The sequence below is a fragment of the Notolabrus celidotus genome, chromosome 16 (assembly GCF_009762535.1).
Source record: "Notolabrus celidotus isolate fNotCel1 chromosome 16, fNotCel1.pri, whole genome shotgun sequence".
Taxonomy (NCBI): domain Eukaryota; kingdom Metazoa; phylum Chordata; class Actinopteri; order Labriformes; family Labridae; genus Notolabrus; species Notolabrus celidotus.
This window is the reverse complement of record NC_048287.1, coordinates 8,460,197-8,477,165: the sequence shown is the minus strand read 5'-3', so window position 1 is coordinate 8,477,165 and position 16,969 is coordinate 8,460,197. Positions and strand designations below refer to the sequence as shown.

The 16,969-nt window shown below is 39.8% G+C and overlaps 1 protein-coding gene across 3 annotated transcripts; it reads left to right on the top strand.

Annotated features, from left to right (window-relative positions):
* Window positions 1-690: 690 nt before the first annotated feature.
* LOC117828094 (gonadotropin-releasing hormone II receptor-like) lies at window positions 691-16,644 on the top strand. 3 transcript variants are annotated; one of them, XM_034705088.1, is made up of 4 exons: window positions 691-1,002; window positions 5,841-6,378; window positions 10,317-10,518; window positions 13,645-16,644. In XM_034705088.1, the coding sequence occupies exons 2-4, from the start codon at window positions 5,842-5,844 to the stop codon at window positions 14,058-14,060; spliced, it is 1,155 nt and encodes a 384-aa protein (XP_034560979.1). In that variant the 5' UTR covers window positions 691-1,002; window position 5,841; the 3' UTR covers window positions 14,061-16,644. The 3 variants fall into 3 exon arrangements, with proteins under 3 accessions (XP_034560979.1, XP_034560977.1, XP_034560978.1); XM_034705086.1 differs by having other exon boundaries at window positions 13,642-16,644; XM_034705087.1 differs by lacking the exon at window positions 691-1,002 and adding an exon at window positions 2,204-2,333 and having other exon boundaries at window positions 13,642-16,644.
* Window positions 16,645-16,969: the final 325 nt, after the last annotated feature.

Genomic DNA, 16,969 nt, shown 5'->3' with positions numbered 1-16,969 from the left:
TTATTTTGCTTCTTGATGTAATTGTTATAAATTTTAAAAGAAAAGTTAAGAAAATAATCCACGCCATAGAGCACAAAAAGACGAAAAATATATTTAAGAAATATGGAGTGCAATAAATCCATAAACAAATGTCAACATATATAATATCAGAGCAGGGAAATGTTCGACCATTGCACTATTGGCTCTTTGCTTAATTATTATTTAGTATTAATTCTATCTTTATTTTCTGAGTATATTATAATTACTGTACTGTTGTGTCATTTTAATTCGTCTGGACCTCAGAGGGAGGTGTTTGAAGCTTTAAATTTGGATCCATATGAATAATAAGGAATCAGAAGGAGGGGGCACACTGCAGATATTTTAATGTGACCTTTATTGGTGGTTCATTGGTGGTGCATTTATCAGAGAAAAATCACACACAGAAAGACAGAGCAGAGTCTTCATCGGGACAGAAATAACTTGCAAGGACAGCAGGTCAATGACGTCTAAGTTTACCTGCAGAAACACAGAGAAGAGTGGAATTAAATAAATAAATACATACATAAATAAATAAATAAATAAATACAGATATAAAAACAGACAGACAGGCGGACAGATCTGGAGTGTGTCTCAGTTGCTCTGCACAAAGAGCCCTTCACTCATACTGGAAATTCCCCAGGATGCGTCTCATATCACAAAGGTGCAGTCTACCGCTGCAACACCCCGCACGTCACCAGCCTTAATTAACCAATCGACATCGATCCTCACGTCGTTCACGCAACATATTTTTACAGTGGAGGGCAGAAACCTGGGGGAGATGGAGGCGATAGACAGAAACACAGTGATCCGGTTGAATCGATGATTTATAGGTGATTAAAAAGTGTGTGAGGGGGGTTAAAGCACCGGAGGGCATGGAACGGGAGAAGTGATGCTTCAGCACGTTGGAAAGCTCCGATCCGGGACCGGAATCCTGCAGGTTTGATCCCCTCGGACCACCGGCAGACTGAATAGAGCCCTCACCAGGTAACCCAGCTGCTTGTCTTTCTCTTCTTTAACTGTATTTTAAGTGATTTACAGATTTAAGGTTCATAAGTCTGTGTGAGTGAGAGCAGGTCGGCGGGGGACGAGGGCGCGTCCCCCCCCCTCTCCCATCCCTCCACATAAGAAGTGATGCAGTGAGATGTGTGGAGCTGAGGATGAAGAGAAAGTGACAGAAAGAGGACACTGACTCCTTTCAGAGTGTCTTTATAAAGACAGCAGAGGATTTATTGGAGGCTTCCAGGTTTTATTGAGTGAAAATGAATCATCGTGTTGCTGACAGTCTTTGGTGCAACAACACACGAAGAGCTGCAGGATTCAGCCGACAGAGGGCGCTGCCGTACCGCTTTGAGCCCAAATAACGCCACTGTACTCTGCATCAAAAGTACAAAGTGCATTTATCACAGCTGCTCAACCCATAGAGCGTGCTTTTCTTGGGGTTCTGTATAAAAACAGCTTGAATTGTTGTTCATTTTAACACATAGGACAATACGACCTACCTGGGCCTATATGGAGCCTCACCTGGCTGAGGTGGGCTTCAAGTGGTGTAGCTTAAGGAGCAAACATGAGGCATAAACAAGAGCTAGAAATATTTAGGCATAGACACATTTAATGGGTCCTGGAGGATCTAGCCTGTCACTGATTTAAACTGTACATAATGCACATTATCTTTCTGCAATGATTTAACCCCTGTGTTGTTGCATTTATGTTGAATTTATTCATATTTTAAAAAATGTAATGCTGATATAGACAAGCATTTGAATATATCTGTAGTTCATGCAGTAAAACTGTGCACACTGCTGTTGCAACACCTTGCACGTTTTTGCACAAATGTTACAGCTAATTTTTTTGCACTCAAAGATATACAGAGTATTTCAAAACAAATGATGCAGTGCTTCACCAGCATAGTCTGAAACCATTGCTTAGAGGGAGAGACTGGGTTTAATTTAATTTTATTAAGGATAACACTATTGCACATTAAGAAATAAGCATGAGTGCATGTACAAAATGTGCAATCAGTGTCAGCATGGTGTGCAGTTATTTTGAGATCATTTTGATTACTCACTGACGTGCAGTGATCCCTGGTTAATTTGACAGCATTTGCACTTTTCAGGAGTTCCAGTTTGGTTGCTTGTTTCATACAGGTCCTGTATGCCTGAAACGGTTGTCCCATGTGACTGGTCACAACATGCCAACCTGAGGATGTCCCTTTAGACCTGACTCTTCCTCACTGTTGACTGACCTGCAGTCAGTTTCCTCCCATTCAGCAGCGCTGTTGTTAACTTCTCTGATTTAGTTTCGCCCTCAGGTCCAAGGTGATTCTTTATCTCATTAATAGTGCTGTTAACTTTTGTGATGCACTTTCCCGCTGACTTCAGTCTGATGAGCTTTTTTTCACCTGTATGCTTAGCTTGTAGGTGGTAGCTCAAACTCAAAGTATACTTCAGTCATATTATTAATCATGTTTGAAACAAAGTGCAGGTTAATTTAGACTCGTCAACTGAGTCGTCTGACAGTTTTTGTGAAATGTGGCATTCAAAAGTGCAGTGGTCTTATTTTCAGTTACAGCAGCAGCAGGATTCAGGAAGACACTGCAGCAGCTTAACTACGGTGCACTAAAATGGACAAAATGCTTTGTATGTACACTACCAGTCAAAAGTTGGGAACACCTTCTCATTCGATGGTTTTTATTTATTCTAATTATTTTCGACATTGTAGATTAATACTGAATACATCAAAACTATGAAATAATCTGTTTTTTCCATAATAGAGATTACAACAGTATTCAAATAGAGCTATCCACTGTGTACTAACCCTACCTCTGAACAACACAACTGATGGTCTCAAACACATTAAGAAGGCAAGTCATTCTACAAATGAACTCTTGACAAGGCTCATGTTAATTAGAAACCATTCCAGGAGACCACTTCATGAAGCAGACTGAGAGAACACCAAGAGTGTGCAAAGCTGTCATGAAGGAAAAAGGGGGCTACTTTACAGAATCTAAAATATATGCAACAAATTCTGGTTTGTTTAACATTTTTTTGATAATTAAATAATTCCGTATTTGTTCTTTCATAGTTTTGATGTCTTTGGTATTAATCTACCGTGTTTCAGATAATTAAAATAAATACAAAACCCTTGAATGAGAAGGTGTGTCCAAACTTTTGACTGGTAGTGTATATTTTAGTCCATAAGTTTATCATGGAGTGAGAGGACTTAAGAGTAGCAGACTTTTAAGCAGGATTTGTTTAATTCAATAGTAAAAGGGTAACTGGGATGGCAGCCATAGATATACCCAAAGGAAAATAGTAACCATCAAAAAACAAGCAAAGAAAAAGATCCACATGAGGAGCGAGGGATGGGAAAGACATAGATTATAAGGCATTATTATCAAGTTCAGCATGAATAAAAAATGCTAGGTTTGACGATCACATGGCCACTAAAAACAGGAAAAGGTCCCATCTAAATACACTTGGAGTGATCAGGGCCAGGTGAGACAGGGAAGATGCAGATGGAAACAATAAGGGCGGGGCTCACCATCAGGTGGGAAATTAAACAAAGGAAGAGAGTAAAACAGGAGAGGGGAGCTGGGACGACAAATAAAACAAGATATCTGAAAAGATATAAACACTTAAACTGAATCCCTGTGTGTGAACCCACCTGAACCTGATTCTGGTTCTAAAGTTAACCCAGGGCTCCTCGGCTCTGAAACGACTACAAAAATGAATTCAACCATATTTACAGAGAGTCTTGAAATCCTCAAGGGAATTTTTAAATTTTACCATGTTGAGATTACATTAAAAATAATGTATGGATACATTAGATTTGGATATTAAAGGAACAAGGAAATAAACATTCAGATAAGATGTCTCTAACCAGAGTCTATTTTGAAATCACTTCTTAGAGGATGTTTTTTTTTACTGAGGTCTTTTTATTACCGCCTGAATTAATATTTGCATTTTTTAGTTTATTTTCTCTTCTTTCTTATTAAGTTTTTTATCAATTTATTTATTAAAATGTATTTGTTATGTTAAATCCAGTACCTTGGACACGAAGAAAAAGACAAACCTTTTTTTGGTAAGAGGAAGAAGATCTTGGAGCTTCTCGAGTCCCCTGAATCTGACTTTCTGTCTCCATGTCTTCATACTTCACCTCCTTGAAAGCATCCATTAACCAGAAATATCCAGAAACCAAAAATACTGACATGAAATATGGATATCTGCAGAGCGTTTTCTTTTCAACACTGCTGACAGTTTCTCTTGTAAATCCACAGCCATGCACAGGAGCCTGCAGAATAATATGTAGAGAAAGGCCTGGATTTATGGTCTCACATTCTCTGTAGTTCAGTCGGGAACTTGTGTGGGATAATTACTCAAAGAATAAACTGCATGTGAGATACGATGGAGGATATTTAAACCTGCAACAAGACAGGTTCTTAAATAATTTACCTTCCTGCACCCAGACCATCCAGAACAAACCAGTCTACTGGTGCTGTTGTGTTTAAGTCTCGGACAACTTCAAAGGAAAACCGAGCTTGACCAAATAAGTCTGAAAACAAACAGACAAACAAAAGAATATAATACATATAAGACATTTACACTTTAGGTGATGCCTGGGGCCCACAAACAAAAACAACAGTTTGATTAATCAGCTGCTCTAATAATGTGAAGGTGAATTTGCAAACACATAAAGTCCAAACACTTTATCTTTATTCATAACATTACAAAACAATTGTACAATCCATAAGTTTTAAAAACGTATACAACAGTACACTTCAACAAAGCATCAGCATCTATGTATGTATCTATGTATGGGTTTAAAGTTTGCAACCGAACAATCTGAACTTTTTAGATTTTATGTAAAAATGTAGAATTCGTACAAACAAGACTTAAATAAGTGTCATGGCTTTTTTTTGTAGTCTGACTAGTATTGACCAAGGTGTCAGCAGGCTTTGGTGTCTGCAGGGAAAACTGCCTGTATGGAGAGCAAAAGCAGGAGAAACACAATCCAGTGTAATGACATCTTGGCTCCCATTGTTGGTAATCTGAGGAGGAATTCTTTCTCTCTATGAACAGATATTGGCATGAAGGGCAGCTAACAATCTGTTCTAGATCAAACATTTACACTGAGACACAAATCTGCTTGATGCTGTCACTAAAGATTTCCTGACTTCCTGGAATGCATCAGGAATGACGGATCCCACCTCCATTCAACAAACAAACATAGTAAAAGTAGTTTTCTTATTCTCTTGAGGACAGGCCTGACAAAGCTTGACTTTTGATTAATCTGCATCATGATGTTAGTTCAGCAAACTTTAGACCTGTTGATTACAGAAAATCACATAACTTCAGTTTCTTTTTCAGGTTCAGACTGCTAAAGTAAGCCAGAGTGAAGCCTCTGTGGAACTTACAATTTACAGTGAAACTGAGACTCACTACAAACAGATGAACAGGCGCTTGTCTGGAGGATGTAATGAATCTAGAAATGACAGAGTTTATTTTGCAGCTGTTCTAGAGGGGTGAATTTGACTTCTCTTTTGGTTTGGAGAGTAAATAACGCAGCGCACTGAGAAGAAGTCTTGGCTGAAAGTTGTTTTTTGTTATAGGTTGATGAAAGAGTTTCTGTGACCAGTGAATTTAGAGTTCTCTGAAAGCATTTGCTCGTACTTTAGAGGATCAGATGTTATAGCCCAACACAGACAGATGTGTTGGGTTATAATAAAAGCATTTCCTTCATCAGACTGACATTACAATTTCAGTGATTGTGATTAGCATGAGGCTCTCTGTGTGTGTAATTCTTGTGGTCCCTCTGTGTCTCAGGATGTCAGGAAACTTCTCTCTGTGGGTCTCCCCCCGTGATGGTCCTCTAAACGTCTCCATCCTGTCTCTGATGAATTCCTCTTCTCCTCCGTCTCCTCCCCCCTGGAAGGCTCCCTCCTTCACGGTGGCGGCTCAGTGTCGTGTCACAGCCACTCTGGTGCTGTTTGTGTTCGCCGCCTGCAGTAACCTGTCTGTCCTGATCAGTGTGTGCTGGGGGCGGGGCTATCGGCTGGCTGCACACCTGCGCCCGCTCATCGCCAGCCTGGCTTCAGCTGACCTTGTGATGACGTTCGTGGTGATGCCGCTGGACGCTGTGTGGAACATCACGGTGCAGTGGTATGCTGGGGATGCCATGTGTAAACTGCTATGTTTCCTGAAGCTGTTCGCCATGCACTCAGCGGCATTCATACTGGTGGTGGTGAGTCTAGACCGGTACCGGGCCATCCTGCACCCTCTGGACTCTCTGGATGCTGGACTCAGGAACAGACGCATGCTGCTGGTGGCCTGGAGCCTCAGTCTGCTGCTCGCCTCCCCTCAGGTACAGAAAGGTGGAAGTTACAAGCTGAGATTTAAGTCCATGGAGCTTTTGTGAAGGTTTGCTAACAGTTAGCAAAGAGAGCATTAAAGGGGAGTTGGGTGTTTTTAACCTTGATCTATTTTACACAGTTGTGTTGATTGAATTGAAAAGTAAATACAAAAGTTCGGGAGATGCTCCAGTAGATTTATTTTTATGGATGTATTATGTTTAGACCTTTAAAAAGTAACACGACAGCGTAGCAACAACTTCAAAGCTTAACTCTTTGAGGACTCAAAAAGAAAGAAGATGTCTGTCCAAAGTCATATTTTACTCTAAATACATTTCAATGTCATTATCAATTTTTTAGCACCAAAACTCTCCCTGTGAATGGATTTTGACAGTAAGGAGGCATGAATAAGTTACGTGAACTTTTTGATGAATTGGTTCCTCTCTTGTCCTCTGTAATAGATGTGATGGTTTTAACATATGTCCCGCCCCTCATATAACAAAGAGCCAATCAGAGTTAAGGATGTTGGGATGGCACATGGTGGTGGCTATTAATCAACAGGGCTCGACTTGAACACCCGCTAACGTGTCACATGTGTGTGGATTTCAGCAGCGGTGTGTAACAGTCATTCCCACTAGCCACTGTGGCAGGTTGAATTTTATATATTTATATTCTTAATTTTAGTCTTCACAAAGGCATAGGAAATAATAAACTGATTACAACGAGACACAACAACAGTATTGAGCACCACTTGCACACAGTTGTTTGCACATTGGTCCACTCGTGAGGCCTATTGCCTTGTGTTTGTATGGTAGTGACTGACGACACTGAAGAACATGGTTGAGATGAAGCTATCGGCCTCATACATATTTCAACTATGCAACTGTTTCTCCTGTTAGTCTGGTGTGGTGTACAGAGTGTTGTAGCAGCTGTTTGTGGTTAAACATCATCTTCCTCTTGAACTAAAAACTCTACCTCTGTAGGGATCCTTTCTATAATGCTGTCAGACACTTAGAATAACAACCTGAGTCTTTCAGGGACAAAAACAAGAACTGTGGACACACTTTGATCCATCAAGGATTATTTTGCAGACATTACAACCTGTTTACCTGTTGCAAGATGAGGCAAATAACTGAAGACATTTTGAAACTTAACGTACCTTTGAGTCATTTAGAACCTAAATTCTGTTTAAAAAAAAGACACAGGCTTTAGAAGTAATTGAATTGTCCTTTAATGAAGCCGAAAAGGCCTTAAATTGAAATGGCCCGTGAACAGATTTAATGCCGCTGAAGAGACTCTCTGGCTTCACTTGACGGGTCTTTGACTGTGTCGTGCATCCTGCAGCCTTTCCTCTGAGGAGGAGGCCAAGCCAGAAATAAACCTGGACAGTATTAAACCTGTTCGAGGATCGGGTCTGATCTGTCACTGATAAAGCGGCAGGGTGAGAAGCTGCTTGCCTGTATGTCAGACTGAACAGATAACTGAGGTGTTTGAAAGCAGATTACTGACCCTTCCTACCTTCTGCACCATCCTGTATCCCTGTTAAATGTTCCAGTGACAGGGCTGTATTCTAGCATGCATTAGCTGCGAGCCAGGCTATTTTACACCATGAAAAGGCCAAACTTGACAGACACTGAATTTAAAGCAGATAAACTGCAGGAGAGCAGCATGCAGGCTGCACACAGAGAGGACAGAGGGTTTGAAAGGCAGTGTTATCAGTCTGTATCAGTGCGACACTTTACAGCGCTGCATCGATCTCTCTCCTGATAAAATTATGTTTCCAGCAGCAAACCATTTACTGTGCATCGATATCATTACAGATTCTACACAAGTTATCCAATAATATTGATTTTTCTTTTTTATTATGCTACAGCCGTACCATGGAGTTAAATTTAGGATCTGGAGACTGGACTATCCACAAAGCTTCACAGTGACCAGAATCTGCCTGCATACGTCTTAATATACAAATTAAACAAAACCTGGTTTCAGTGGAGACACAATAAGAGAGTCCTTGAGTCTTCCACTACATAGATCAAATTATACTACAAATAACTAACATCACAGTTTTACAAAAGCAACCAGTCTACAGTGCTCTCTTATCTCATATAGTGTGAGTGCTCGACAAAGAAAAACATGCACTCTAGCAACCAATTTCAAGGTGACCTAATTGAATCGTTGTTACCTTTCATTATGTCAGTCTGGGACATCTATAGAGTAACTTAGCAGGTACTCAGCTCAACAAACTTCTAATTTACCTTAAACTGGCATCTATGAAAACTTTCACTTCAGCTTTATTCAGCCTCTCATGAAACGCTTAGTTTTGTCTGCTTTTCAAGTGATACAAAGTTAGACATAGCTCGTAGGTGTTAATTTTCAAACAGCGTCGTTGTCGTGAAACAACCTGAAAGTTATGCCTTCAGTCTGAGGCTAGCCCAAGCGGCAACCTCTGGCTGCGAGAATTGAAGCCAATGCGGAAGTGTTCAAAACTGCAGCTCCTCAAGTTGAGGCTGGCTCCAGAGGTACCAGAAACCACATGCACATCAATTCAAAAAAGCTGATCTTTACAGCAGAAATAAACATGTTTATAGCTTGGACAAAAAACAAGTCTGAAAAGTTAATTTCTCAATCGGCACACACCGTATGGGGGATTAATTTTTTCAGAACACGGCAGTTTAGAAGAAATTAAGATTACGAGTTTTCCATTGTGAGAGGCACAGCTGACTTGATTGACAGGCGGGAACACTGTAGCTGTTGGCGAGGAGGCTCAAACCCCGCCTCTTTACCTCACACTAGCTCGACAGAAGTTAGGTTCAGTTCAGCATTTCCAATATGGCTCCTGCCACCGACTGGCTTCAAAACAGCGCTTCAGAAACAGATGGGTGACGGATGCTACAGCCATTTATTATACAGTCTATGCGCGAGCCGTTAGCACCCTTTTAGCCCAGTTAGCAAATGTTAACTTTTGTGTTATATTACCTGCAGTTGGGATGTTACTTATAGCTTGTGGTTTTGAGTCTCTATGGATGATTTTATAGATGAACAGCACCAGGTCTCAGTCACAGATGAAACTCAAATACATCTTGGTCTGGCCTTTGTTTACAAAGGAGTCATTGGTGAAGTGGTGAACACAAACAGCTAAAAACTCCACTGTTTCCTGGTGCCTTCATCTTCGGGAAGAGACAATAGCTGTGACTTTCCTTCACTACCAAAAGAACAATTCCGAGAATCTTTTACGAGACGTTTTCCAAGGTGGGTTTGTCCTTGACAGAGCTGCTTGATGGGCGTGTCCTTTAACATTGTCCTGATAGGACAACAGAGCCTGCCGTCAGGCTCAGGCAGAGCCTTTCAGAGAGCTGAGATAGACGTCTTGGGATTACACTCACACCTGTGTATGTCTTGTTTTTAAACTTTGAGGTTTAGCATGGACATCCAACACTTTAACATTATGTGTATTCATTAAAATACAGATCAGCATAATATGTTTCCTTTAATTAATACGTAGATAACCGATAATTCCGTGTATTTATTATGTATGTCACCCAGTGAGGTAAAGAACTTTGCATGTGCATCAGAAGTCATGACAAGTTTGTACTTTTTGGGATTGTAATCTGTTTTTTTAAGCTTAATGTTCCTCTTTAACACTTTTTACATGATTGCGATTAACAAACATTTAAAGCTCAGGGTTCAGCTCAAACAAAACCACGTCTGTGAATAGAGATAGATACATTTTACAAATAGATTCATCGGCTTTCAGAACAAGTGTTTTTGATGTTTTGAGGTGCATTAAAATGATGCATTTAATGCATTTAATGCACAACCAGACAAAAAACAGCCTGTGACTCTTTGGTTTTTGGATCTAAAGTTTGTTTAATCAATAAACAAACTTTACTCGTGTTTTTCTGTGACTGCATGAAACTCATCGATCATCTCTCTTCACTCTCTTCATCCTCAGCTCTTCATCTTCCGGGCCATTAAAGCAGACGGAGTGGACTTCACTCAGTGTGTCACCCATGGAAGTTTCCAGTATCTGTGGCAGGAGACGGCATACAACATGTTTCACTTTGTGACGCTGTATGTCTTCCCCCTGCTGGTCATGACTTTCTGCTACACCCGCATCCTCACCAAGATCAATGGCCAAATGCACAAGAGCAAAGGTGTGTGAGTCTACGGAGGGCAAGAAGGGACATTTTTCTACCAAACACTGCAGATCACTTCTGTTCATTTACAACTAACAGTTTAATACAACCTTTTCTTACTTTGATACAGCAAGAGCTCATGACAGGGATGAAAACAGTAAATGACCTCTTGTGAAGTCTCTTCTTATTAAAAAGTAAAAGAAAATCAACAGTCACAGAAATACTCCAAATTTAACTGTCTAAAGAGTGAACAAAAAACACTGAGCCAAACCAGCAGCTCCATCCAGACTCCGTTCAAAGAAACAGATTTAAAAACAGGACAGTGAGCTACTGATCTACACCTGACTGTATCAGTTTTTGTTTATCTACATCGTGTGCTGTTTGGTGATTTCAAGAAAAGGGAGAAAGAGAAAGGATGAAAATGAAAAGTACAGAAAGAAAGAGTATCAAAAAAGTAAGAAAGTAAAGACAAAAAATACAAAACAAAAGAAAAAACTAAAACAAATAAGACATACTGAAAAGAAAAGAGGGAAGATGGATAAAAGAAATAAGAAAAAAAAGAAAGACAAAAAATATAGGAAGAGGGGGCAATAAATACATAGTAAGAAAGAGAGAATTAAAATAAATAAAAAAGAAAGAAACAATGAATAAATGAAAGAAAGAAACAGCGAATAAGAGGAAATAAGAAAAAAAGGGAAAAAGGAAGAAAGTCAAAAGACAGAAAGAATATTTAGGTACATAAATAATCAGGAAGAAATAACAAGAAAACAAAGAGAAAAAAAGAAAGAGAAAAACTGAAAAAATTGATGAATGGGTAGAAGACAAAATGAAAAGAAATAGAAAAAAGTTAAAAAGGAAGGGAGAAAGAAAGAGAAAAAATATAGCAAGAAACATAAAGAAAAGTAAAGAAAATATAATGAAAATAAGAAAGAAAGACAGAAAACAGACAGAACAAAGATACAAATAAGACAACCACAAATGAATGAATAAACAAAATAAAAGGACAAAGAAAGAAAATGAGAAAGAAAGACAAAAAAGAAATTGTGGAATTGAAAAGAAGCCTCTCTCTCTATCGAGATCATTTCTGTAATGTTGTCAGGGACAAAAACAACAACTCATGTTGGATATATTTGGACCAGATGTTGACCCTGAGGATGATGTTGCCGCCCTTACAGCCTGTTTTAGTGCCGCAGGCTGAAGCAATCTACCAGATAAGTTCCAATTTTTTGTCACTATAAATAATAGTTTCCAAAGTACGTCATCATAGGGTTTAAAAATAACAGAATCTCCCAAAAGTTTTCAGCTGTTGTTTCCCTGCAGAGGTCAAAGAAATGAAACAACGTTTAATCGGATTCATCAATCCTGATTTATTGCACCACCTGCATGTTTGTGGCTGCAGCTGAGGTGATGTGGTTAATACTTCCTCTGGGGGACATTTTATTTGTCTGTTAACTTCTTAAGAAGTGTCAGGTTATTTCATTAGGTGGTTTAATGTGCCTGTTGCAACCTTGGATCTTATTTTTTCAAGATCTAAATGTTATCTCCTTTGTTGCTTTTTGCTTTCAGGTTAAACAAATGGGTGGTGTTACATATGCTCATTATCCTTTTAAATGCTGCAGGTTGCACACTGACTATTGGTTAGGCACAGGAGGGCTCTGAGGTGTTTATATGTTTCCTAGGTGAGTTTTTAGATACATGCCTTCCTGCACTTTATACTTTTGGGCGTTGAACTGTTTTTAATGTAAGGTTATTTGGTTTCTCTTTAAAACGTACTCGCTCTTTTTAGTTTATCCGTGAAACATGAGCTGCAACAAGTCTGAAACAACTGGAAGTTCAGCGTTGCTTGTTGGCAACATTGGTGCATGACACCAAGGACATTCTTATTCAGTGATACCCAGCCCCCATAGAAAACAGTGGGACACTTGGTGCAGGGTGGTTTTACTGGTGATTCTTTTCAAACGGCTGAAGAAAACAAGCTGATTTGATGGAAAGAAATATGTGAAGTATAGCACTGTCATTTTCAGCTCTGTATCGCTTGACACTTTACTCCCCTCCAGCTGAAAAAAAGAGTTTCTGCATGACAGCTTGCTCCGATAAATGTAGTGCTAAAGCTATTAGCCATGAAGCTAGTGGTACAAACAGCTGACTTTGCCAGCTGTAAGGCTCTGAATACAGTTTGTGTTAGCTACAGAGCTAAGTTAGCCCACTAGCTACAGTAATTTTAAGATTAGTCCCTGTCATTATACTATGATACTTTCTTATCTAAACAATTCATCTCATCCAGCTCAAGTTTAACGTTATTTCAGTCAGGACCACTTTCTTCGAGGAGATTTATTATTTTCATGCAATAAGTTATATTTGGGGGTATGGCTCTGTTCTGAGAGCTCTGTTCCCTTCCATATGCATACATGAAATGCCAAAGCCAGAAGCAGGGAGCGCATACCTCCTTTTCCTTTCCTGTGCATACATGAAAAAAACAAGGGAGGGACAGCAGCAGTTAAGAACCCCAGGGTACAGAACAAAGCGGGCATCAGTGACAATACATATGACACTGGTAAAATCAGACACAGCAGAAATGGAGGAACTGGGGTGGAGTCAGGTTCAAGGCAGGTCCGTAAGGCAACTTGACTGGTAGAAAGAGAAGATGTGGGTTTAATAACTGTTCCTGTAAAGTGACCCTCAGGCCCATACATCCAAGAGGACAAACATAGGTCTTACATAGGTCAAGAAAGCTTAAATCGGGGTCGAGTAGGGTTTGAAGTGGTCTGTGTTTTGGTCCACAAGAGCAACCGAGAAGAAATATACATGGGCTATGAATGGGCATACCATCTATACAACAGCCTTGCATAGTGAATGTGTGCTGAGTGGGCTTTATTAGTGGCCCTTTATGGAGCCCATCAGGGATTTTATTTGTCTATGTAGGCTAACCAATGAGGGTCCTTCACTGGGGAAAAAAATGGTGGGATCTTGTTTGGCTATCTCAGATGTGGACACATTGTCTCGGTTATGCAGGCACATGCAGAACTTTCAAATTTCAAACTTTGTTGCAGTCTCTAAAAAGACAATGTGGAAGTCAGTCTCAACATGAAGTCTTCAGTTGGTGGTTTATATGCTCACAGAAATGTTTTCTGTTGTTTTCAGCAGAGGGTGAGCACTGCCTGAGACGCAGTGGAACCGACATGATACCCAAAGCCCGCATGAAGACCCTGAAGATGACCATTGTAATCGTCAGCTCCTTCGTCATCTGTTGGACCCCCTACTACCTCATGGGAATCTGGTACTGGTTCCAGCCTGCCATGATAAAGCACACACCGGAGTACGTGCACCACATACTGTTTGTCTTTGGGAACCTGAACACGTGCTGCGACCCGGTAATCTACGGCTTCTTCACCCCGTCCTTTCGAGCTGATCTTACCGATGTGTTGGCGTGCTGCCGCAGTCGTCGATCCAACAATGCTTCGCCTCGCTCTGTGGACCGTCTGTCCGGTCGATGTCATGGAGTCGGAGTAGAGATGGAGTCTGACCTGAGTTCAAATCCTCACAGTGGAAATCCAGGTTAAACAGACTCTGAGATTGCTTTAATAAACTCTTTGTCTTTAATGAAGATGTCAACGGTTTCAAGCTCAGAGGAATCTATCAGTACACAATTGCATGATGAGCAACTTTGACTTCCTCAAGCTGTAATCATGGCTGTACTTTCAAGCTACAATCAAGATCCTCAAGGTCTGCACAAACTTTAATTTAACCCACTTTCTGACAGTAATGCCCTTACTTGTTCTCTGGGGATCCTCAATGTAATAAATTGGGAACAAGTGTGCTGCAAGATCTGTGTGCACACACAGATCAATGTGTTTTGTTGGAGCTGGACAGGTTTTACCTCTCGGCTATTAACAGAGATCTGCATAAGAATGCAAAACTGTATGCAAAAAAAAAAATGTTTGTCTGGAAAGTTCTGGATCTATTTCATAATCAGAGCATTAACCCATTACGTTTCAGGAGGAATTCAGTTGTAAGCACGAAAACAGTCCATGTGGAGAGTGAAACAAGGGTAACACATCAGCCCAAATGCAATCCAGTAACTCGGTTCTTAATATCTATGTACAGAAATCTGCATTCAAGTTACAATAACAATCACAGACACTAACTCCAAATTCATACTTGCATGCCATGTTGCTAGTTGGACAAACAAGCTGCAAGGTAAGCCCCAAGAAACTACATCGCCCCCTGAGGCTTTATTTTGTTGGACTGATAGCTGTTGGGTAAAGTCTGCTGTTAATGACCATGCCTCTCAGTTAGGAAGACGTTTTAGTCATCCATCTCCTCCAAATTTGACTGCACACAATAAGTGGGCATGATCATCTCAATGTCACCCATCGCTTTTTTGACTGTTTTGAAGGTAGGAAGCTTGGAGCTGGGATAATCATGTTTGGATGATAGGGCAAAACTGGAAGAGGCAAGAACTCAGAAGTCTCCAGCTAATGCTAGTACTAGCTTAGTTAGCATGATGCATCTCTACCGATCTAAATTCAAACGCTAACTGGCTGAAATAAATATTTAAAAAATATATACAGCTGACTCCTCAGAGGAACATAGAACAGTACACTTTTCAATGGTTTGTGAGAGAGACGTGTCAATCAGAGATGGCCCCGCCCTAAGTCCTCCACTGCTTTCTGGTGTCTCATTTGTTGTTTTTTTATGTAAACAAATAGTCAACAGATCTTTTTTAATGAAAAACTTTCAGCCAAAAGTCAGCAGCTTACAGGGTCACACCAGCAGCGTGTGTAGCTGCAAGCTATTAATGAGCTTTTCCCATCTTCAGCTCAGTCAGGTTTGACTGCAAATAAATGATATAAACAGCCGACGCTCAATCACCACTATGTGTAGCTAACTTTAAAGCTAGTTTAAGCCCTGGTAACGACTGAGTTACCAAGAGCAAGACAATTGGGGCTTAATATGGAGAGGTTGGTAACGAGTGAAAAATGGAATTACAGTTGACAAAAGCAGAAATCATGTTCACATAACACAACTATTATCAAACTATGCTGGCTGGCATTAAACAACAAATGAGTAACATCTTGATATTCAGGCGGAGTTGATATCTTCTGCACACAAGACATTCATTTGTTTGCATAAGATTTTATTTTGAGCAAACTAAATAAATGATAAATACAAACAAGTTATGATCTTGTGTGCACAATTTAAAAGGATGTTCCTTTTTGGGACTTCAGAGGCTCTGTAGAAATGAGTTTTGGGGACCTCAACCAGGCTGTAAACATGTTTAATACTGCTGCAATGTGCATTTCAACGCTTGACCTATTGGGATTCATTGGCTTTTGCAAGAGGACACTCAAGGAACTGCAGTTGCCCTTCTGCATTAGTTTCATTTTTCATCACCAGAGAGGTTGCAGCTTACTTGAAACCAGATATATCAGACCATAAACTCATGAAGAAAATGTTTACTGAGGGAAAATTATCAGCTGAGCAGTGGGTTCATTTTCTTATAGATCTATATAGCAACAGACTGCTCTTTGCAACCACTGGAGTCGCCTCCTACTGGCTGTTATAAGCTTAAGGAATTTCTGCCTTGGCTTTACTTTTAAAAACAAAAAGGGTACGTCCACTTCTTGAAGACAAACTATGACACAATTTCCCTTCATTTTTACTCTCTGTGTTACAATTTTTTTTCTTGCAAAACTCTTGAACAACAAACAAATGCAAACTTTTGTTTACCTTAGTTTCGCCCACTGTGTATTCCACTGAAGCCTGATCACACTTGGCACTTCCCTAAACTAAGCACACACAAACATTGTGTGTCCACACTACCTCTGCCAACTGGATAATCAACAACTCCTGCATGATTGTAAAAACTACTTTGAACAGTAGTTTATGTCATAGCCTGTAGAGAGATTTTATCAGAATATTAAAGGATGTCATTATTTGCCAAAATATTTGTCATAGCAAGAGATTACCTGTTGTGATGTACGCAACACTATATATGAGCAACACATGTGCAATTTATGTTATTTATATGTAACAATGTGCTGAATGTGAGTGCACCAGTAGTATATTCTCTAAAGTAGAAGATGATGTAAATTATTGACCAGAATTTCATATATGCTCAATAAAGTCTACTGCAAATATAAATGTGAGTGGATGTCATTGTGTTTAAAGTATTTAATACATGTGGGTGTGTTAGGGTCATACCTGTCCACTGTTTCCAATATGGTGAAGGAGCAATGAACACAAAAGATGGTTCTAACACTGAGGTGTAGTGGAGGGGTATCTTGATTTTTAAAAAGGTCAACCACAATATATGGTTATTGATCCCTCTCATCTCATCTAAGGTAGAATAAGCTCCAGAGAGACCTTCACCATAAAACTGTAAGTGTAAATTTAATCTGAACAGATTTTACATCAAAATGTAGAACCTGGGGTCTGGATATGAGCATGGAAGTGCTCTGGTTTTTGG